Here is a 24,759-nt window from a genome sequence, read left to right on the forward strand (position 1 = left end):
AGGTTTTTCTTATCCCCGGCATATACTACCTTAGCCGTATTCGGCATAACTTTTTGGAATTTTTAGTCCTCAATGCTTTTCAACTTTGTACTTATTTGGTTTTATAACTTTTTTGATCTGAGCGTGTGTTCAAAAATGTCTACTCGTGAATTAAACTTGTTCTCGGCTGAATACTTAATTTATTACAAGCCGAATTCAATTATAAACTGAATGTTTGACAACCCAATTTTACTTTTTATTACGTATCAATGTATAACATATGCGTTTGATTGCAGTGGAAAGTGATTTCAAGGAACATTAAATCGGACCTCAAATTTTCGAAAGTGGGTACCGTAGTTTTTAATTTATGTCGAAAGTGATTTTTTTCTAAAAAAAAAAAAAAGCGGGAATCAAATTGGTGTGGCCTAATCAAAGGATAAATTAAAGAGATGTATGTTATAAATTACGATTACTGAGCCGATGATATTCTACGGAAATACCGACATGGTGCTCGAAAAATCTAACTAACACTATAGAAATCGTATGCATTTGAGTTCGATTCAGTATAAACCCTTTCGAATGTTTACCAAAGCCAAAGATATGTTGGACCATATATGAAATAAATAATACAATAATATAAACTCCATATTTATTAACAAATAAACACCACATAAAATAGTATAGATATGTTTCCAAAATACATTAGCATACATTTTGGTTCAGGACTTATATAGTCAATTCTTGATCTGTAGTGTATGGTAAGCGACATCTCACGAGAAGTCACGAGACCTTTAGATTTAAATCATATTTCGAACAGCAGTGTATGGTATGCCGATTAATAATCAGTATGATGTGGATCTACACCAAAAAATAAAGATGAAATGAAGAAAGTAAAGATGAGCCACAACACATAATTTACAACAAGAAACGAAACCTAATTAGATAATTGATTAAATCCCTCTTAGTTTATTTAAGAAATAATAATTTCATTGTCTTGCATCTTCCCTCAGTTACATGACAAACTTGTAGTACACATTAGTTGTTCTGTGTATCAGTGCTTCTTTTATTCAGTAGTATCTACTAGTAATCCATTTCCATTTTCTTGTTTTCCTAATCCATGACCCTACACGATAAAATAAGATAATTAGAAACGTAACTTCCACATATTTTGTAAGTCACTATATGTCACTTTGGATTTTAAATATTATAACAAACAATCATTAGGTAAAAAGAAATGTTAGATCAATCAGTTCAAAATAGAACTATGTAAAATAAGTTCTTGAAACATCAAAATTGTTATCTTTCTTTTCGTTAGGATATTGAATTCCTCTGTGTAATGCTTATACTATTTACATGTTCAAACTGGTTAGAGCAGTTGAAAAACAGGTTCATTTCTTTTTTAATATTTATTTAAGTGAGTGATAAATATACGTGAAATCCTATGCCAGTTTAAGAAGATGTATTCCGTTATTCATAATAAGAAAACTGCTGCGCTATCAGTTCTACAGCATACAGGTCGCCAATTCCTGGCCTATTCATTGAATACATGGATCATATAGAGTTTAAGTTCATTTACATAATTGTGATATTGAACAATTTAATAGTTGTATAAGAATTTCAACTTGAATATGGTTTGTTTATATTTGATTTAATTATTTTTAACAGGGTTTGCAAGAATCATAAGAGAATGGTAAAGTAAAAACATGTAAATCCCATTGTCAGACTTACTTTTATTTAAAGGGGCACTAGCTGTTAAATTCATGTTCACCGATTTGACTCAAAATTCTCATATTTTATTCATAACAATGTAAAACATTTTTGCAAACCATCAAAAGTACAAAATAAACAATTTACAGGACATGGTCTCAATAAGATGTAGCTTCGTTTCGTGTGAATTTTAGCAAAGACACCATCTAATTAACTATCGAGTTGACTTTCTATGACCATATAAGCGATGTAAACATAAACATACATAGATATATAAATAGATTAAGCAACTCGTGCAATTGAATTTTTATAGGTCTGTTAAATTTTGTATTATAGATTAAAAATTTATGTTTATCGTCGTTTTTACTTTTATAAGAATGTTTTTTTGTGGATCGAATCAGTCAATCAAATTATTTACCTTGTTTCACTTACAATGTTGACATTGTTTTCCTTTAAACAACCATACACGGACAATGCATGCGTTATTATATCTCTTTCTACAGGGTTAAACAGGAGTTCACATGAATACGGATTTAATGAGGTCGAATAATTCACTTTCAAGTGAATAATTCATTATCAATGTTTATTAGCTTAATTTGACAAAATTGAACCATTTTAGCTGATAAAAGCAAATTATTATTTTACTATTTCACTTTAATTAATGATTGAAAAACAAATCATACTTAAGATTTTTTATATATCTCGTAGCTAGTGCCCCTTTAATACTGTGTTGCGTAAATGAAATATGAAAGTCGCACAAACCAACACGTTCACATACTTCGTAAAACATGTATGTAGTAAAATGGGCGTTTATGTATCTTTATATATCAGAACATGAGAATATCACATTTTAATGATCCAAATGTATTCACCTAATCTAGTATGTCAATTTATTTACCAAAATTAGAAAACAATTTTCAAATTTCATATATCGGTTGAGAAATCAAATCATGGTAAAAAAACACAAACAAGTGTCAGCGAAAAATATCAAAGAGCGGAGATTTAAAATATTTCACAGCATACTCATCATTTAAAGGTTTAATGACTACATGTATATTCCTAAAAATGCCTTGGTCAATTAGATTTTAACCTCATGGTAGACAATGGCAAAACAATTCGATCGGTGAATGAAAAAACAAAAACGGATATAAAAAAGTGTTCTCATAGAATCGTAGTCTGAGCATAAAGATATAGCGCTTGGTTAACGAAAAAAAGGTAAGATGCGAATGCGTTAACCCATAAATCCTATAAAAATCAATTATAATTTACCTGCTTCTCTTCCATATTTTCTATATGATTCTGTAAATACAATAATAAAAATTGAAGCCAGTGATGAGCAATATAATCATTAATAAGTATAAAAAAGTTACATGATACAAATTAACTATTGTAGACAGTTATTTATGGACAGTAATAGTGTACTGACTTGACAAATTATTGATATAAGGATGAGGATTAGAAACGGGGAAATGCGAGGCTGTGCCGAGTTTTTTCACCGCTTCGTGTCGAATCCTTATATCGTCGATATGTCAAGTCGATACACTATTATTTTTTTTTATACTGCAACCTTGAAAAAGAAACATTTTGAATTGTTAGTTAAAGTGTTATTGTTATTCATTTGATTTGAATATTTGGGAAAATCCCCCTTTAAAAAGGCATCACATCTAGCGGAGAAATATACCACACAATGAAATGTATATTAACCTGTTGAAATCAATCAATGGTGAAATCGTTTGAGTATGGACTAAAATGTCAGCAATTTGCATAAAACATAATGATTCATAGGTTTTAAATGTTTTTATTAACAAGTGAAATATGTTTTCCAACTATTGTAAAAGAAATAAGTTTGAGTCCTTTTAAGCTACAGTTTCAAGCGGGTCGTCATGAATATTTAAAAATAGTTCCGGCTCTTCTATTTAAAAAAGAGAAAATGTTATATAGGGTCAATGACTGTATATGACAAGAAAATATACAGTCAACACATTTTGACTGCTCAAATAGAAGGAATGCAGTATAAGTCTTTTTATTTTACTTAGTGAAGATATATAAGTTCGAACGGCACAACATGATGCAGATCGCTATCCAGTACCAATACTCCAAATGGAATGGACTTAAACAGTTTTACGTGCGCAAACATTCAATAAAACCTGTACTTCCACTAAAACTAACCAGAGGGTTAGAATGGAACAGATTATATTTTAACTATCTTAACTATTAAAGAGACAACTCTCTAGTAAAATCTTTTAGATGTCAAAGAAGTAATTTAATTGTATCCCCCATCTCCCCTTCCCTCCAAACTACTAGAAAATCGCCATTGTCCTTTTTAGTAATATTGGATTAATAATTGGTTGTTCTGAAAAAAGAAATATCATTTAATTTCTACAAAGATACTGGTTATTTTACATGAAAAAGTTAATATAACCAATTTACTTATTCTTAAATATTGTTAAATAAAAATAGATGGAAAATAGATTGACAATTCTCAAGAACCGAACTATTTTTTTCGTTGAATGGCAACAATTTACTCATTACCTGCAGTCAAAATTGTATTACAGCATTTTTAATCATGCCACTGTAAAAAAATTTGAGCCAAACTTAAGTTAATGGATAATTCAATCTCAAAATTAATAAAAAGCCTTTCTCATGATATATAATAATGTACCTAGATATACATGTATGTATCGCGCTGTCTTTATGATGAACATTCAAAACACTTGAATGTTCAAACAAGCTACAAAAGTGGCTAATGGTTTATACACAGCGATAAAGTTAATATTTTGAGCCAAACATATCCATTTTTAAATCTCATCAATCATGAAAAGCATTTCTAATCATATATATCATTTACTTGGACATCCTGCTAAGGTACAGCTTAAAGAGTCTATGCTACATCCAATACAATCTGTTCCATTGTTAGAAGCTGGTGGGCTGTCACAACTTCTATTTCTATATCTTATACCATGACCACATGTGACAGAACAGTGTCCAGTAGACCAGGAACCCCACTGACCATCAACTTAAATGGACATATATGACTTGAATTAGTTTTTGAAAGTTTATATATATATATATATTTGGTTATTGACAGAAATATTGTTTTCACATTTTATGTCCTTTCAGACATTAGACAAAATCGATTAACGAACTGCGTGTTTCAAATAACGGCTAAACTGTTAAACACCTCCCGTCAAAATTAATATAAGAATCATGCCAAACTACATTCCGTAAAGTGCATGCCATTGATTGCGGTCCTAATTTATTCGTGACATATGTATCGCGCTGTCTTCATCATCAACATTCAAAACCCAGCGATATAACAAATATTTTGAGCAAAAGATATATTGATCGATATTTAAATTTCATTAATCATAAAAAGCATTTCTCATCATATATATGAATAACCTGGACATCCTGCTAAGGTACAGCTTAAAGAGTCTGTGCTAGATCCAATACATTCTGTTCCGTTGTTAGAAGCAGGTGGGCTGTCACAAGTTCTATTTCTATTTATCAAACCTTGACCACATGTGACAGAACATGGTCCAATAGACCAGGAACCCCACTGACCATCAACTTAAATGGACATATATGACTTGAATTAGTTTTTGAAAGTTTATATATATATATATTTGGTTATTGACAGCAATATTGTTTTCAAATTTTATGTCCTTACAGACATTAGACAAGCTCGATTACGAACTGCGTGTTTCAAATAACGGCTAAACTGTGAAACACTTCCCGTCAAATTTAATACTGTATAAGAATCATGCCAAATTTCATTTTGTAAAGTGTATGTCATTGATTGCGGTCCTAATTTATTTGTGACATATGTATCGCACAGTCTTCATCACCAACATTCAAAACACTAATATGTTCAATCAAGCTATAAAAGTGGTTACGTTTATATACAGCGATATAAACAAATATTTTGAGCCAAAGATATGTTAATCGATATTTAAATCTCATCAATCATAGATACCATTTCTTATCATATATATTAATTATATATACCTGGACATCCTGCTAAGGTACAGCTTAATGACTCCGTGCTAGATCCAATACATGCTGTTCCGTTGTTAGAAGCTGGTGGGCTGTCACAAGTTCTATTTCTATTTATTAAACCTTGATCACATGTGACAGAACATGGTCCAGTTGACCAGGAACCCCACTGACCATCAACTGTAATAGACATTAATTTCTTGAATAATTTCTGATTAAAGTTTATATACAAGTTTGGAAACTGACTTCAATTTTGTTTTCAAATCTTTTATCCTTTCAGACGTTATACAAAGAAGATTAACGAACCGATTCTTTCAAAAGGCGGCTAAAAGCCTGCCATTACAATTCATATAAGAATCATGACAATTTCATGCCGTAAAGTGTGTGTTATTGATTATAGTCCAAATTTACTTTGAACATACATATATATGTATATTTTTAACCAAAGATGTGTTAATCGATTTTTAAATCTAATCAATCTTGAAAAGCATTTCTTATCATATATATCAAGTACCTGGACATCCTGCTAAGGTACAGCTTAATGAGTCCGTGCTGGATCCAATACAATCTGTTCCATTGTTAAAAGGTGATGGGCTGTCACAACTTCTATTTCTATTTATAAAACCTTGACCACATGTGACAGAACATGGTCCAGTTGACCAGGAACCCCACTGACCATCAACTTTAATAGATATATATTTCGTGAATTAGTTATTTTAAAACTTTATATATTTTGTAATTGACAGCAATATAGTTTTCAACTCTTTTGTCTTTTTAGACATTAGACAATGTCACCGATTAACGGATTTTATAATAAACTGCTAACCATCTTCAGTCAAAATTTACATCAGATCAATAAACACGTAGAATTGTAACATTGAATTCTCATAACAAGTTAAAGGCAATTGATATTTTGTACGTTGGCGTTATGTTATAGCTGCATGTTTTAACGTCTCAAACAAAGCAAAATACTGGAAAAAACACAATTTCGTTCAAATTTTAATTTTCTGACCTTTCACCAATATAAAGATCTTTGCAGAGTCGAGGGAGTCCAATTCTATAAGGTGTTTTTGAAGCTATTTTGAATTATAATACTTAGACACCTCCGTGACACCTCCGTGACAACTTGTTTTATACTTAGATATAGGAAGATGTGATGTGAGTGCCAATGAAACAACTCTCCATCCAAGGAAAAAATGATGATAAATAGCTCGAAAATCAATGTTCAAAATTTTCCTTTACAAAATAACTGGTATGTCATTCATTAAACATACTCTGTAACCCTGTAAGTCATAAATGTCTTCATATTGACTAGTGTGTTGACTATTTTCAATGTATAAAAGAGGGGCGAAAGATACCAGAATGACATTCAATTGCAGGTGCTACGGAAGGGGTAAACAGCTCCTGCTGTCGTTGTATTTCTCATGTTATTACAAACTCTGTAAGTAATTTAATTCGGTAGGTCACATTCGTGAAAAGGTAACTGGATTGTAGTTACGACATTAGGAACATATTCGATAGCATATGTGAAACTGATATTCCTACTGTTCAACAACCTTGGGATGGCGTCCGTAAATTTCAACTTCACCATTTGGAACTCTTTGTTTGATAGCTTTCTAGTAATCAACAACTCTTTACCAAGAAAATCATGATAGGAAATACAAACCGAGCATATCGTATTAATAGATATATACTCCGTATTTAGGCACTGCTGGAAAGGTGATACAAAAAAATAGAAAGTGCACACTTGGGAAGCTGAAATCATCTCTTTTGTCGTAAAGTTTTTGTTTTCAACAGACCAACACTGTGAATTTCTAGATGTAAGTAAGATATGAGACAGACTTAACTTAACTTAATCTGTTGTATCCACTATCTCTAATTCGAGTGGAAAGATGCGTTCAACATTGTCACCAAATTTTGAATTATTTACTGGGAACATCATCTTTATAGCGGAAAGTAAAGTTAAAGGATATTGCTAAAGTCTTTTATTTCTTCCTAATAAGTTCCTATATAATTGGTGCTAACCGACTACGACCCATGAACATAAATCAAAATGTTTTGCTTTGTTTGGTAATTTAGTTCAGGAAGTATGATGCCAAAGTAAAGTTAATTTAACTTTTAAAAAAGTGTTAGACCCAGAGTATCATATCAACGACTTCAATTTGACAGCATCAGATATCACAACGGGGGAAATTCAGAAGTTTACCCAACCATGAAGAAGGAAGATCGCCATTTCGAATTTTGGAAATTTATTGGCGTCCAATTTCTCAAATCATTAAGCAATTTTCAGATCCTCATCTCGAATTATAATTTATATCAAACTTCTACTTTCTTAGAAGAGGGACGAAAGATACCAGAGGGATAGTCAAACTTATAGATCGAAAAGAAACTGACAACGCCATGGCTTAGAAATGAAAAGACAAACAGACAAATAATAGTTCACCAGAACCATCATATAAAACTAAAGACATGTGACACCTATCGTTTTGTTCATGTCATTACAAACCCAATAAGTCGTCTAATTTGGTAGGTTACATTCGTGGTGAAAAAGGATGTGGATTGTAGTTATAAGGAGCATATCCGACAGCATATGTGAAATGATTAATCTATAACGATCAACCAACTCTTGCTTGCGTCCGTTAAATTTACGAAGGAATGATTTCAACCGCACCATCTGAGCCCTTGGTTTAAAAGCTTCCTTGTGAGCAGAAACTCTCTATCAAGTAAATCGTTATTGGAAATACAAGCCCGGGAATATCGTATCAGTTGGGAGATATATACTCCGTATGCAGGTTTTGTTGGAATGTTGCTACATAGAAATGGAAAGTTCACAATTTGAAAGATGAAATCATCTCTGTTGTCGTATTCGTTCTGATGTTCAAAATCGTATCAACAAATATTTAAAATTTGTATTTTACGTCGGAGTCGTATCGATAACACTAGTACTGTTTAAAAACGTTAGCAATGTTGTGCATTATTTTATTATCGATTAAAATCCCTCTTACACCGAAATTATGCTTGGACTTCAATATCATCAAGTTTCAAACATAATTTCATTGTTTCAATCATTATTCCAATATGTAATCTTAATCTAAATAAAATGATAAAGAAAAGAACCAGATGCTCCGCAGGGCACAGCTTTAAACGACCGTAGAGGTCGAATCCTGAACAGTTATGCAAGTAATGACACAACATTCAAGCTTGAAACTGCTCTGAATTTGGATTAAGAATAAATAGTTGACACAAAATAGGTTTCTGACACAGAATGAATGTGATCTAAAGTTAAAGTTTACCTATTATTGTCCAATATCCAAAATCTAAATACATGGTTAGATTCAGCATATCAAATAACCCCAAGAATTCAAATTTTGATGAAATCAAATAAAGTTCAATTTTGGACCATTAAGAACTCAATGTGCACCAATTCGATAAAGGGGCCCAAACATTAAAACCTAAATACATGGTAACATTAAGCATATCAAAAACCCCATACATTCATTTTTTGTTGCATTCAAACAAAGTTTTATTTTGGACCCCGATTTGGACCAAATTGATAACTGGGCCCGTAATAAAAAATCTCAGTACATGTTTAGATTCAGCATATTAAAGAACCCAAAGAAATCATTTTTTGTTAAAATCAAGCTAAGTTTAAATTTGGATCCTTTGGACCTTAATGTAGACCAATTTGAAAACAAGCCCACAATTGAGAACCTAATTACACGGTTAGATTCAGCATATCAAATAACCCCTAAATTTCAATTTTTGGTGAAATCAAACAAAATTTAATTTTGGACCCTTTTGATCCCTTTTTCCTAAACTTTTAGGACCAAAACTCCTAAAATCAATCCCAACCCTTCTTTTGTGATCATAAACCTTGTGCTCAATTTTCATAGATTTCTTTTGACTTATACTAAGGTTATTGTGCGAAAACCAAGAAAAATGATTATTTGTGCCCCTTGTTGGCCCCTTTTCCTAAACTATTGATACCAAACCCCGCTAAACCAATCGCAACCTTCCTTTTGTGGTCATGAACCTTCTGCTTAAATTTCATAAATTTCTTTTTACTTATACTAAAGTAATTGTGCGAAAACCTAGAAAAATGCTTATTTGTGCCCCTTTTTGTCCCCTAATTCCTAAACTATTGAAACCAACACCCTCAAAATCAATCTTCCTTTAGTGTTCATGAACCTTGTGTTAATATTTCATAGATTTCTATTTACTTATACTAAATTTATTGTGCGAAAACCAAGAAAAATGCTTATTTATGCCCCTTTTTGGCTCCTAATTCCGAAACATTTGAGACTCCAACCCCCAAAATCAATCCCAAACTTTCTTTTGTGGTCATGAACCTTGTTTATAAATTTCATAGATTTCTATATACTTGTACTGAAGTTATTAAGCGAAAACCAAAATCAAATGCTTATTTGAGCCCCTTTTTAGCCCCTTATTCCTAAACCGTTGGGACCAAAACCCCAAAAATCAATCTCAACCTTCCTTTTATGGTCATGAACCTTATGTTTAAATTTCATTAAAATTATATTCCCTAATACTTAAGTTATTGTGCAAAAAAAACCAAAAATGCTTCTTTAAGCCCCTTTTTGGCCCCTAATTTCAAAACCATTGGGACCAAAAACCCCAAAATAATCCCAACCTTTCTTTAGTGGTTATTTACCTTGTGTTAAAATTTTATTGATTTCTGATTAAACTTAAGTTTTTATTTGGAAACCATCCGTCTTCGGACAACGCTGACGACGACGACAACGTGGTACAAATATACGACGATTTTTCCGGTCGCATGTGGGTCACATGATGCCACGTGTTACTTCTTGGTATCATAGTGTTTTTCAAATAAAACAATGCTGTATAGCATATACTATTTGTACTGTAATACTTTAAAAACTCAGGAGAAGAAAAAGCATCTGTCAGTTGTGTTTTGTTCGGTATAATAAAAAAGTTATGGCCCATTGAGTCGATGTATATCCAAAATTGTCAACCTGGATGAAGTTTAAATCCCTTTCAGTTATAAGTCATTCACTCAAAAACTTGTCATAGAAAACAAATATGTCAATGTATCTTAACCTAACTTTCAGGTCAGGTATAGATATATGATTTTTTTTCTGAGACATGTGCTTGTGACCACCCACCATAGATTACAGTCATCCGATTGTCAATACTTCAGTACTATATTTTTTTTTTCGTTTTTCCTAGTATAAGAAAACACTATCATAGATAGATAGAAACTCAAATAATTAAAATTATCAACAAGAGGCTCATATGAGCTTAAAATCGCTTACCCTTCCGCCACCATAGGTTAATCAAATTTAAGAAGAGCAAATTACAATTCCCAATATTTTTTCTATCAAGTTTCTATCTTAACTTGCGCGACTCTTTTGCATTTCTGATAAAAACAAATCTAACATCAAAATTAATTAAAGTGAATAAAATATGATCTTTTTAACTTCTACATGTATTTTGGCAAACTGATACAACTGTAAATAGAATCAAATATTAAAAAACTTTTACTAAATTTGTCTATTTACTACACATTATCTAATTTTCATTTTTTATTCAATAACTGAACTCTACACAAAAAGAAATAACCCTATTCGCATAGAAAGATAACCTTAAAAAAACTAATGTAGTTTTGACACTTTTCATATATGATCATTTAAAATTGGAAAAAAATACCCTTTTTTGAAAGTTTGGTAAAATTCTGTTCATAGGCTCTTAAGAAGAATGTTAAAATATAAAAAGTTAACGACGGCGACAGACGATGGACACCAAGTGATGAGAAAATATCAATTGGCCTTATTGGCAAGACAATTAAACAAGTCAAAATCAAATCTACAAAAAAGCTATTGGCCGAATCACTAGTTAGCTCTGTTATGACGATTTTTACCAATAATTTTAGTTTTTGATTTTTATCTTGAAAACTATAGCAGAACGATAGACACTCTAAATAGCATGCTAAAACAACAAATACATCAAAATTTGTCGAAATCGTTAGTAGAATCTTTACAAGAGTGATTGCCTTTAAAGTTGGATAGCTAACACAGTTAAATAAGTAGATAACATGAAAAGGAATCAATTTCCCTGCACCATCTGGATATTGTGACAAAAGGTGAATACTCAGTGATGCTGGAGGTAAAAGTATCTGGAAGTCGAATATCCTGTTACGAATTTGAGAAAAAATAATATAGCAGCTTAGATATATATCATGAGGTTTCTCATAATATGTGTTACCTTTAGATTGGTTTACCCTTTCAAATACAAAATCGAATACTAACCTGGACATTTTGATACATCAAAGCTATTTATATCAGTTTGTGTGTTATAATCATGGCAAGTACCAAATAATGTTCGTAAAGAACGCTGGTTAGGTATCCATTCAAAAAAGTCAACCATAGTGCAGCATAATAATGGGTTTTTGTGTAACAATCTACAATCAATACGTAATTTTAAAATAAAAAAAAGTGTTCGTTCTACAACTAACATAATTATACTTCCTTTTGTAACTCTTCAATGAAATCAGTATAGAATAAACCAGATTAATGTTTGCGGAATTAATAGCACACGGACAGTAAAATCGATAATTTATCAAAAACGGTTGGAAAGAAAATTACTAAAATTGATTTGAAATAACTAGAATATTTAAACAGCTCATTCAAACAATATCAGGAATATGTGATTAAAAAGTGAACTTAGTCTACTAATAAGAATTGTTTTACACCTATGTATTCAATTACGCAATATTATATCTTGAGTTATAAGTATTGATTAAAAATTAAAAAAGAGTATGTTTAAAATATGACAATTGTACTTACAAAGAATTTAAAAGTGTTACCCTGTCAAACATATTAGCTGAAACCGTTGTCAAATTGTTGGTTTGCATTTCTCTGGAATGCAAATATTGCGAACCATAAAAAAGCAGAAAGTATAACACAAGATATTCATTTTATAACTATTGACGCCACTTATTGGATATATGGCAATAATTATTTCAGTTTTCGGCAGCTTATAAAAGGATGAAAAGGAATTTCTCAAGGAAGAGAATCATACGTTAGATTTGACTCGAATACAAATGTGGATATTTATGCCATACATTCATAAGTGCCTTTTACTTATCCACGATTTCCTACATCAGAAAATGCATGTACCAAGTTAGGAATGTCACAGTGGTTTTCCATTCGTTTGATGTGTTTGAGCTTCCGATTTTGCCTTTAACAAGCATCTTTCAGTTTTGAATTATCCTGTGAGTTCCGTATTTCTATTATTTTACTTTTTACTTAATTAAATTCGGTATGTATCAATAAAAACATTTGTAATACGTATTGTTGGCATGTTGTCATGTTATACTTACAAATCTTTAAGTGACGTTAGACCTGTGAAAGTACCGGGTTTTATACTAGAAATTCTGTTCTGGTCGAGATATCTGAAAAAAATCACATTTATAAATATAAAATATAAGATATATATCCCTAATGAGATCATCCATCCAATAACACTATGTTTTTTATTTATGTTTCACATCCTAGTTGTTATTAGCTGATTTAAGATTTTGAAAATAAGTATAAAGAAATGTATCGTCTTCATGCAAAGCTGTCCTTCCTTGTAAGAATTTTAATTTACTTTTACATGTGTTTATGTTGTTGGTTTAATTAGTTTTTCAAAGATAGTATCAGCTGTTGTTTTTTTTCAAATCTTTAATTTGAGTTCAATATTGAAGAGAATTCAATATTCCAAATTAACAGCAGGTGCATTGCTATCAGTACCGTTTTGCTGTCATTATTTTAATTTCGTTATTTTTAAACACAACATACAAAACTAAAGACTTAGCATCACGAGCCCCACCAAAAACAGGGGGCGATATCAGGTGCTCGGAAAGGTTATGCAAATCCTGCCCCACATGTGGCACCCGTCGTGTTGCTTATGTTAGTACAAACCCGGTTAATAGTCTTTCTCGGTAGGAAACATTTGTGAAAAGGAATACGATAATAGAATATATCTGCCATCATCTATGAACAAATATTTCATAACGGTCAATCAGCTCGTGATACCGTTTATAAACTTTACGAAGGGATGATTTCAACTTCACCATTTGAAACTTTTGTTTTTATATCGTCCTTGTGAGCAGCAATCCTCTATCAAGAAAGAATGATAGGAAATACAAACCCGGAAATATCGTATCAATTGGGAGATATATACTCCGTATGCATCACTGTCGCCATGTTGCTACATAGGAATTGAAAGTTCATAATTAGAAAGCTGAAATCATATCCATTATTGTAAAATTTTGTTTTCGAACAACCCTCAATGTCAATGTCTAGATGTTTCTCAAGATATGAGACAGACTTAACTGTATCTGTTGTATCCTTTATTTCTAGTTCGATGGGATAGATACATTCAATAAAGTTACCAAATTTTGAAATATTGAGTGAGAGTACATCATCTATATAGCGGAAAGTAAAGTAAAAGTTTAATGCTAACTTCTTTTCTTTCTTCCTTAGAAGTTCCCGTATGAAATCGTCTTTATAAGAATAAAGAAACAAGTCGGAAAGAAGAGTAGCTACGGCTTTATTCCTCCTTTGTATTTCGACCAATTTGCGTAAAACTGTGAATGTTGAGTAGTATGCATAATTAATATATCAGCGTGTTATTTGATGTTTGGCTTTGAGCCTTCCTGATGAAGGTAAATCCAGAAAAGCGCTTTAAATTATAAAACGTGTTGTTTTCCATTCTTTTTAAATGATTTGCAGATTAAATATTTGATATTGTTTGTAATTTATTTTTAAACAAACTTCCACTAAATCATATATACATTTCATAGAAAATTTGGATTATTAGAATGATAAATTTCTCTGATTGATCTACTTTGTCGAATTAAAGAAAAAGTAAGCATTTGGAATATATTTACTTCCATATTTGTATGCTGTGGTTAAATACTTACAGAGTAGTTAATGACTGAAGACCAGAAAACGCACCACTGTCTATCCAAGAAATTTGGTTTATCCCTATATCTCTACAAAAATGATTTGATATCAGTAGTTTATGCAGTCAGTGCGGTTTTTTTCCAGGCTAAATTACTTATAAACGAAAATTGCTTGAAAAATCTGTCAAAATTATCAGTTATTAAAGATAACTAGTTTCCAAAGTGCAAAATGTCAATGATGTTAAGGGCATACGATATAGTTTTGATCGTCCCGGGGTGGTTTTTGAACGAACATTTGCTTACATGATTTTTTTAAGATAACCAATTTAAATTTGTAAAAAAAAATGCTACCATGTCCTACTTTAGAGATAACTGTGGTCGACAATTTAGACATGTACTCGAATTTTCGTATTCTTGGCAATTATTTATCATTTGCAGAGACATGCATAATTTTGTTTCAAATGATATTCACACAGAATTTTGGAGAAAAAAAACATTTGACATATTTTCTTTGCATACTTGTCGTTAAGATCTTTAATTAGTATAATTTGAAAATATTTCATTTTTACAATTTTAGAAAAAAAAAACCGGATTTCTTTTTTATGGGTATGCATATATATATGAATTCATGGGTGATTTATTCATAAGAATAGACAAACCTATTCTTTATACACAATCTAACTTCTAAACTAAAGGTTTTTAGGAGCATGTGCTGCTCACCATGGTCTATGTGCATTATATATTTAATAAAGGATACTACCCAACATGTAGACAAGAATAACATATGTCAGAAATCTGTTTTGTTAATCTTGTATTGCTGATTATTCAGCCTGTTTAGTTTCTCCCTATCATATCTTTTTTTTGCACAAAACACAAATGATGATAAAAAAAATCCTCTTTTAAGGGTAAGTACTCCTATACGAAGTTATCTGACAGTTTTGACATGTATGAACAATTGTTACAGCCAAACCTTTTGAACATTTTTGCTCTGTCAGAGGGACAGTCTTCTAAACTATGTTGTGGAAATTTGACTTGTTAGAAGATCTTGACATGCTGATCATTTTTGTTATTTCAAGTGTATGAAATATAATATTCTATCATATATGGCAATGACCAAGTTTTTTTTGTCTATTATGATTTTAAGATATACGGTAAAATGAAAACAATTGGTTAAATTCTAATCCTAGGGAAAAACTCTAATAACACGGCCGACACTCGGCTAACCGAGAGATTGGTCGGTTAATCTATATTGAGTATGCGGCTATATGGGCGATTGGTCTGTTAATCGGGTTGGTTATACGTCTGTTAAGAGTAAAACGCTTAAATTAATGTTAAACTCTATTAAATATACAGATTTTTGGCATGTTATAAGAACCAAATCAAAAAAAGAAAAGTGTCTGACAAAATGATATCTATCATAGAACATTTTGCACTTGTAAAACATTTCATTGTCTCGGCAGTTTCAGTAAAACTAAAAGGCGTCGCGCAAGCATATAGTATTAATGCTTATACGCATAGCAATTTTTTTAATAAAAGGCGAAACAAACAAATTCAGATATCATTTAAAGGACAAAAAATAGTACTGTGGTTCTAAAAAATAAATTGAAATTAATATATTAAGTATTTTAAGTATTAAGTATAATAAGTATTTTATAATTGTAAAATAACGTGAATAATACCACGTTTTAGTGAAAATTATAGGAATAAAATCTGTTAATGGGTTGGACAATTGAAATTGTGTCAGTTAAGAGTTATTTAGCCACGACAATAGTTTTGCTACCTTTATATTTTCCCCTTGAAAAATTTAAGAATGAGATGTTACTGAGTAAACAAAAATGACAATACGGTGCCACAGTATCCTAGAAAGAGCATTTTTATTTTGACTTTCTTTGCATTTTATTGAAGTGTGTGTCACTTCAATATAGCGTGATATGGATTGGCCTCTAGAATATGCATGAATTTTGTATTAACGTTTTCAATCAGCCTTAATTTGTGTGTCTGTTCGAAGTAGCACGTTCTCAATTCCGACTGAAAGTGTCTTTCTAATACAACACAGGGTACATATAACGTGTTCTCGTTCACATATGAACATGGTATTTGTCACTGGACGTTAAACCCTGATTCGTCAGCATCATCCAATTTGTTCTTTTCTTCTATTACTTAATCATATGTTGTTTACAAATCACTCTAAAGAAGTAAACGGAAAGGAGCGAATGCAGCTACATTTTGTTATTTTAAGTTTCAATTTATTTTATTCCGTTTAGTTCCTTTCTACATAAGTGCAAAGGAGAACTACAGTTGTTTATGGTGGCCGGTGAAGTCCATTTCGCCTTTTCGCGATTTCGGATTTCATATTTTATAGGGCGAAAATGCGAAATCGCGAAGTCGAAAACGCGAAAACGCGAAGTCGAAAACGAGAAATCGGTTTCGCGTTTTTGCGTTTTCGACTTCGCAATTTTGCGTTTTCGCCCTATAGAATATGTGAGGCGAAAACGCTAAAGCGCTAAAACGCAAAATGGCATTAACCTGCCACCATAGTTGTCCGCATGTAAACTTCTAGATTTTGTCACCAATATAAGTACATTGCAATCCGTTACTGTTTCAACAGCCATCGGTGTTTCATGTGTGTGTTCTTAAACGAGTATTATTTTTCTCTCGTTTTAGCAATGTACATGTATCACTCTCTACTGTCCTTAAATATATTATTCTATATTCTGCGTTTCCATCCAGATTCTCGTGTATACTAGAGGGTCCGGATTGGGGGTATTGTTTATTTCTGTATTCTTTAAATTGTTATGTCATTTTTTTTTACATTTTATTTATCTTACTCATTATTCTTTCTTTATTTTTCATATTTTGTCATCCCAATATATTTTACTTACTGATGTTTAGTTACATTACGACGTTTATCTCTGATTTATATACTGGTTACCAATGTAGATGACAAATTTGTGTCATTCATGACAATTAAACAGAATCAACATGATATATGCGATCATTCTTGGATGAAATGAATATTACTTTAATATTACACTTTTTGAAACCATTTTTATCAATTTTCAATTTCATGTGTTGTTTCCGTTTATGTTATGTTTCATTGCCCATGTGTTGTTTTCGTATATTGTAGCCGCTCGTCTTGAGCCTACTCATTTGATCCGATAACACCCCGTAAATCAATAAAATTATACTTTTATTGTCATTCATAACTCTTAACAGACCAATTAACAGACCGGGTTTTATACATCCGACCCATTAACAGACCAGGTTTTAAATAAAGATTGATTTTTGTCACCAAAATACAGATTTTCGTGTAGATTTTTCACACAATGATATCAATATGGTTAACAAACATAATGCCTTTCTTTTTTCGATGTTCAAAATATTGAATACAAGTAAATTTAACCAATGTGTCATTTTGTGTACATTTTATGTGTGTGAAATGTGTATAAATTTATTGATGAGTAACCCGCTTTTTCATTTTATAGATCGTACATCGAAGCTAGAAAAATAATAATTACACCACTGAATTCAGTGCATTGAACTGTTTTGTTAGACATGAATACTTTTTATGATGGAAATATATTTAGAAAGTTATACAATGAAACATGCTGGACTTTCAATGATTTTCTCGATAACACCTGATAAACAGACTTTAGCCAACCCGATTAACAGACAACCCGCCGATATAGCCGCATACTCAATATAGATTAACCGACCAATCTCTCGGTTAGCCGAGTGTCGGCCGTGAATAAGGAGTTGATAAACGATAACGACTATGTTGATCTTTTTGTAGAACTTGTCTTGCAGATTATTTTAAAGTTTCACTGTTTCTGTTAAACTTTACAATTTCGTAGGAAACACTGTTTTTTTTATATATATAAATTTCGGCATTTAAGGGCAATAACTCCTATACGAAGTCATCTGACAGTCTTGACATGTCTGAACAATTGTTACAGCTCAACCTTCAGAACATTTTTGCTCTGTCAGGACTTTAACCATATACGCAACGTTATCCAATACCTCATAGTTTGACGTCGGAAAAAATATCATTTTTCGCAAAGAACCTAATTACAAATATTTAACTGTACTAAATGCTCTTAAACAGGGAAAAAAATGATCCCTGCGTTGCACATATTAACTGTCCAAGGACAATTTTTGCAGATGGGTTTTCAAGCTCTGTATTAATATCCTACGTAAAGAAATGTAAGCGTGCAGTTAACTGCAGTGCTATTTTCCATAGTTTTATTGCACGAGGTCAAATAAACCTCTCAACACAAATTAGAAAATCAGATAAAAATCAAAATTGTTATTTATTAGTAACATTTTGAATGACATCTGTACAAAAACATTTAACCTATCATGGACAAATTTTAATTATTTAGAGTGATTAATTTCTCCTATTAATCTATTTAGTTGAGCAAATAAGTTTTTATTTGATATATCATTAGTTACATGTTTGCCTTTTGTGATAATAAAAAACTTACATTTTTCGCATATTCGGATATTTAGAAAACGCACCATTTTCTATTCTTGTAACTTTGTTGGTGTCGAATTGTCTACAACATATGATAAAATAAGATATACATATAGTCATCGATTGTGCTTCTACATTCTATATATAGTTGATGTAAACGTATGTTCCATAGTTATGATTGCGAACAATTCCAATTAATACCAAATGAGAATAACATATCAGATATCGTAATTTATTTGTGATTATAAGAAAATTGGAGGATCCATGGGTCTTACCAAATTTTATTAATACTTTCAGAAGTACCTACCAATATATATATATATAAAATAAAAATATTATGGCATGGATTCAAAAAAGAGCGATACAAGCTATATCGTGACCGCCTACTTCTTTACATTTATTGACTACGAGTTGGTGATAATGACCTTAAACATATGTGTAGTGTCAAATTGTCCTCACAATATAACTCTGTTGAGGTAGTAAATGTAGTCAATTTAATGTCAAACTCACGAGCATAAAAAATAGAAACACCTGCATCAACAATGACCAAAGTAAAAACACCGATATCAGGATGCATACATACTGATCTACGTCATACGTCATCCGATTACAAGAAAATTAATAGCACAAAGACAAATAAAGGAAAATATGTCATATAAACAAAAAGGTACACAACTCATTCCCTAGAATTTATAACTCTAATACCATCCTTTATTAGTTGTGAAAGGACACTAAATACTTGTCCATTAGATCTTGGTTCTTTCTGATGAACGCTTTAAGAAAAGAATGACACGTTCATTATTAACAAAACCATGGCTTTTTATTTTTTCTGAGACACCGATCACATTTTGCAAAATCTGAGAGGTAGCGGCAAGGTGTTCACAATCGTATGAGAAACTTATATTGTCGAATTATATCCCGAAATAATTTATGTAAAAAATATAATTGAATGAATAAAAATTTAAATGATTTAGGTTATAAATGAATTTTATGATACACACATAAAAAGATATATAACAGTAAATTATATGCAAAAAATAGCAGAAGAACTTTGCATTAAATCTTTGTCACAATATCGGGTGATGACAGTAATCTATTAGCCCAAAAGTTCAGAATTTGAATGGTGAAAAATGTAAACGGCTATCACATATTTTATATGACCAACGGTAATAATTCCTTTTTTGTTGGAGGTCGGCATTCTCTCGAAACATAACTGATATAAACATTTGATTGCTAAAACTGGTTTCTATGTTCCCAGTAATGTAGATGTAATAGAGCTTATTTGCAGTTTTATATAAATATTTTTCAACTGGTATAACTCATTTCGAAACAGTTGACCGGCACTGATTTATATAGTTTTGCGAGATCTTGCTAATTAACGGGTTTGATATCCAAAGCGAATAATGTATAAGTATTGATAAATAAAGAATTATCGTTACAAAAAACTTAAACATTTCATAACAACGAGCATGATACTATAGGGTTATTGCATGAATATTGGGATATATTGTCCCGAGTAGAAATTTATATTGCACGAGCTTGCGAGTGCAATATATGTTCTACGAGGGACAATATTCTCCAATATTCATGCAATAACCCTTTTATTGTATAGCAATATAATATTCTAAAGTAAAAATTGTTTTAAACTTAGATTTTGTCGTTGATGACGTCATGAATGTTGAAGATTTATTGCACTAGTGCAATATTGGAATTTATTGCACGCTAACTTTTGGTTACTTTCTGTGGGAAATATTATATTGCTATACAATAAAGTCATTTGTTTGTTTTCTTATTTACCAACCTTCCTTATGAACCCCAAAAACTTAGAAATTGAAATTTGTAAAATATTTTCTGTTTTATCAAATTTAAATTTCAAAAAGATGGAAGATTATATACAAATAATACAACATTTACACTTGACTTACTAACGTTATCAAAATTAAGATAAACGCATCTAGGACAAACATGATAATGATTAATGATTAATTAAAAGGTTGTAGAATGAACATCAGGCTGTTTAAATATAATACCACTGTAAGTTAACACATAGAAATAAATATTGGTATGCAAATGCTTACAAAGTTACAGTAATAGCCGGAAGAGGACTTGGTATTTCTGTAAAACCTTTTTCTGAACATATAATTATAGTTCCTCCGTCGGCACACGTACAGTTCAACAGTCCGGGTGCAGTGCATGGTCCTCTTGCAGCATAAATCTCTTCCAAAAAGCAGAAGGACAAAACCACTATCGTGTTAAAAATCAAAGTTCCAATTTTCATGACGATGCTTTTATGAATGTTCCTAGAAAGAAAAACAAAACAAAACTATGAAAAATTTGTAAATAGAGTTTTCCTCAGTGTTATAAATAAATATCATATATAACGAGACAAAGTTTCTTTTTAATTTGCAAATTTATCAACAGATATATCAAGAATTGTTGACAATAATGAAGCACTGAATGCTAATTTGATAAATCACAAATTAATTAATGTATTTTGGGCATTAGCTAACCATCGTGCTTCTAAAAAGGTTTCTCCGAAAGATAAAATGGCAATTAATAAAGGAATATGTTTATTCAATTTTATTCTTGTATAGGAAGTTACAGACATTATGATACTGCTACCTAAGGTATGAAGCATTGCAGAATTATTTGAATATATTTAACCGCAAAACTCCCCTAGGCCTTGTTACTTATAGCAATTGCTTCGATATGTTTCAGACATGACTGATATATTCACACGATAACCATGTTAACCAACCCGACTCTACTTGTTTTGGAGTTCATGTGATTGCCTCATTGATATATAAAAATTGTTAACCTACTGTGTCTTCAAATTTTAAATCAAATTTGCAAAAACAAAACGAACGGTAGTTTTCGACAGGTGGGATAGATTGTAAACATTTGTCTGTAATGAAACTATAATCATTGACTCTCATGAAGTAAAAATGAATGTTTAATTACAAATCAATTAATTCATGTATGTTAAAAATGCTTCAGAAATGAAGACAGTTATCAAAGGTAACAGGATTATATTTTAATACGCTAGACGCGCGTTTCGTCTACATAAGACTCATCAGTGACGCTCAGATCAAAACAGTTATAAAGCCAAACAAGTACAAAGTTGGAAGATCATTTAGGACCCTAAATTCCAAAAAGTTGTGCCAAATACGTCTAAGGTTATCGATTCCTGGGATATGAAAATTCTTAGTTTTGTAAACAGGAAATTTATAAAAAAAAATGACCATATAAATAAAGGTAACAGTAGTATACCGCTGTTCAAAACTCATAAATCCATGGACAAAAAACAAAATCGGGGTAACAAACTAAAACCGAGGGAAACGCATTAAATATAAGAGAAGAACAACGACACAATATAATTGATATTCATTTCAACACCGAAGTGATGACGACTGGGCTGGTGATACCCACAAAATATGAAAAATAACGTGTTTTATGCTCCATTAAGCAATATTGAATGACGCAAGTAAAAATATTATCAAAATTGTTTACCATACAGTATATGCTTTCAACATACGGACATTGTGCTTTTGGGAAACCAGTTTAATATTTAAAATCTGATGTACGGTTTAAAGGTAAACATATGTTTCCTTTTAGAACAAAATTATTCGACAATCAAGTGTAAACAATGCACGAAAAATCCAGAAAAAAATCTTTAACGCACAAAAAAGCAAAAAAGACAGAAACAACAAAATATCCAGAGTTACCGATATGAAAATAACAAATGTTGCAAACAAATCGTAATTTTCCAAGCAAGAACAAATTTAGTACTGGTTAATCAATTAGTTATAATATAATGAAATGCTTGTCTTCACTTACATTCTGCTATGTTCCCAAAAGCAGCTTATACAAAGATGTCTTGTAATATCCACTACATCAAGCTGGTCAGAAGGCTATGCTTATATACCTAAATAGTAACATATGTTTAGTAATGATTACGCATGAGGAAGTAGGAAGCTTTAGTCAATTTATTTCTATTGGTTTGCTTCGTAACTTTTCAAGGACGAACGATAATGTAACACATGTTAAAAATTAACAACAATATGTAAAAAGAAATATTTTAGCATAAAATTACAATTGTACTATTGCTATTAAAAAATAAAAGTACACAAATCATTCGTCAAACTAAAATTGCTGCTTTCAAAGTAACTGAACCACATGCAACTAAAGACTTAGTAAATCATGGACTAATTGGAACAAAAAAGTGATATTGATGAGTTTGGTTTAGATGTCCGGCGAACAAAAAGTTTTTTTATTTTCGTTTTATTCATACTATGCTTACCTCACCTTTTTAAAATAACTGATACTTCACAGGAAGTTTGAGAAAACATTAATTTGATGAAAAATGAGATTCTATGAGATCATTCTTAGATCAAGTATTATCATTACCATTAAGAAGAAGACAAAGAAAACCAGTTACGGTAGATAATTAAGTTGTCTCGATGTTCAATTTACCAGCTTTTTTTTTCTAAAGTTTCCACTCAATTTAAACAAGAACAAGGTTATCTTCAAAATATTCTGATAAAGTTACCTCAACCAATAATGTAAACCATTCCTAAGTGTGAGTATATAATTAGGTGGTTTCTGATTGTTTGTGCAAGAGTTATAAATGCACGAGTACGTGTAATCTGGACTAGGACGATTCTAATCTATTATATCTGTTGGTTTTATTCACACATCTATATCATGGAATGTCATCCGATTATCATACAAGTGAGAGGTTTAGCTAGCTATAAAAACATGTTAAATCCATCATTTTCTACAAAAGGAAATGCCTGTACTAATTCAGGAATATGACAGATGTAATCCATCCGTTTGATGTGTTTGAGCTTTTGATTTTGCCATTTGCTTAGGGACTTTTCGCTTCGAATTTTCTTCGAAGTTTTTTCAATCATATAAAAAACTGACACTTTGCATTATTATAAAATTAAGGTTTCATCTCCCTCAGGCAAAGTTGGCTTTAGATGAATTTGTCTATTCATTTTAGGTATTTTTGACATATAGGTCTTCAACGACCACATGGGGAAAAATGACCAAAAGCAAAAAAACAAAAAACAAATAGTTTATATAACTACATACAAAACTTTTTTTAATTAAGGAAGAACGACAATACAACACATGTTAAAAATTAACAACAATATGTAAAAAGAAATATATTAGCATTAAATTACAGTTGTACTATTGCTATTAAAAAATAAAAGTACACAAATCATTCGTCAAACTAAAATTGCTGCTTTCAAAGTAACTGAACCACATGCAACTCAAGACTTAGTAAATCTTGGACTAATTGGAACAAAAAAGTGATATTGATGAGTTTGGTTTGGATGTCCGGCGAAAAAAAATGTTTTTTTTCATTTTCATTTTATTCATACTATGCTTACCTTACCTTTTTAAAAATAACTGGTACTTCATAGGAAGTTTGAGAAAACATTAATTGATGAAAAGTGAGATTCTAAGAGATCATGAATATGTTATTCTTAACATTATGAAGAAGACAAAGAAAACCAGTAACGGTAGATAATTTTAAAAGTTGTTTATATGTTCAATTTACCAGCTTTTTTTCTAAAGTTTCCACTCAATTTAAACAAGAACAAGTTTATCTTCAAAATATTCCGATAAAGTTACCTCAACCAATAATGTAAACCCTTCCTGAGTG

General features: G+C 31.1%; 1 protein-coding gene across 1 annotated transcript; it reads right to left on the minus strand.

Annotated features, from left to right (window-relative positions):
* Positions 1 to 616: 616 nt before the first annotated feature.
* On the minus strand, positions 617 to 23,022 carry LOC143070764 (uncharacterized). The gene is made up of 13 exons (XM_076244922.1): positions 22,923 to 23,022; positions 21,164 to 21,385; positions 19,096 to 19,167; positions 14,630 to 14,701; positions 13,043 to 13,114; positions 12,507 to 12,578; positions 11,970 to 12,121; positions 6,197 to 6,364; positions 5,695 to 5,862; positions 5,089 to 5,256; positions 4,535 to 4,702; positions 2,956 to 2,985; positions 617 to 1,102 (listed from the first exon to the last, which is right to left on the minus strand). Coding segments are annotated over exons 1-13 (1,422 nt in total). The 5' UTR covers positions 22,925 to 23,022; the 3' UTR covers positions 617 to 1,046.
* Between the last annotated feature and the right edge of the window lie 1,737 nt (positions 23,023 to 24,759).

This window comes from Mytilus galloprovincialis, chromosome 4 (genome assembly GCF_965363235.1).
Source record: "Mytilus galloprovincialis chromosome 4, xbMytGall1.hap1.1, whole genome shotgun sequence".
NCBI classification, from domain to species: domain Eukaryota; kingdom Metazoa; phylum Mollusca; class Bivalvia; order Mytilida; family Mytilidae; genus Mytilus; species Mytilus galloprovincialis.

Coding starts and splice junctions, on each gene's coding strand:
- LOC143070764 (XM_076244922.1), bottom strand. Junction 5,863..6,196: donor TACCTTAGCAGGATGTCCAG/GTACTTGATATA, acceptor TGTCTATTACAG/TTGATGGTCAGTGGGGTTCC. Junction 5,257..5,694: donor TACCTTAGCAGGATGTCCAG/GTATATATAATT, acceptor TGTCCATTTAAG/TTGATGGTCAGTGGGGTTCC.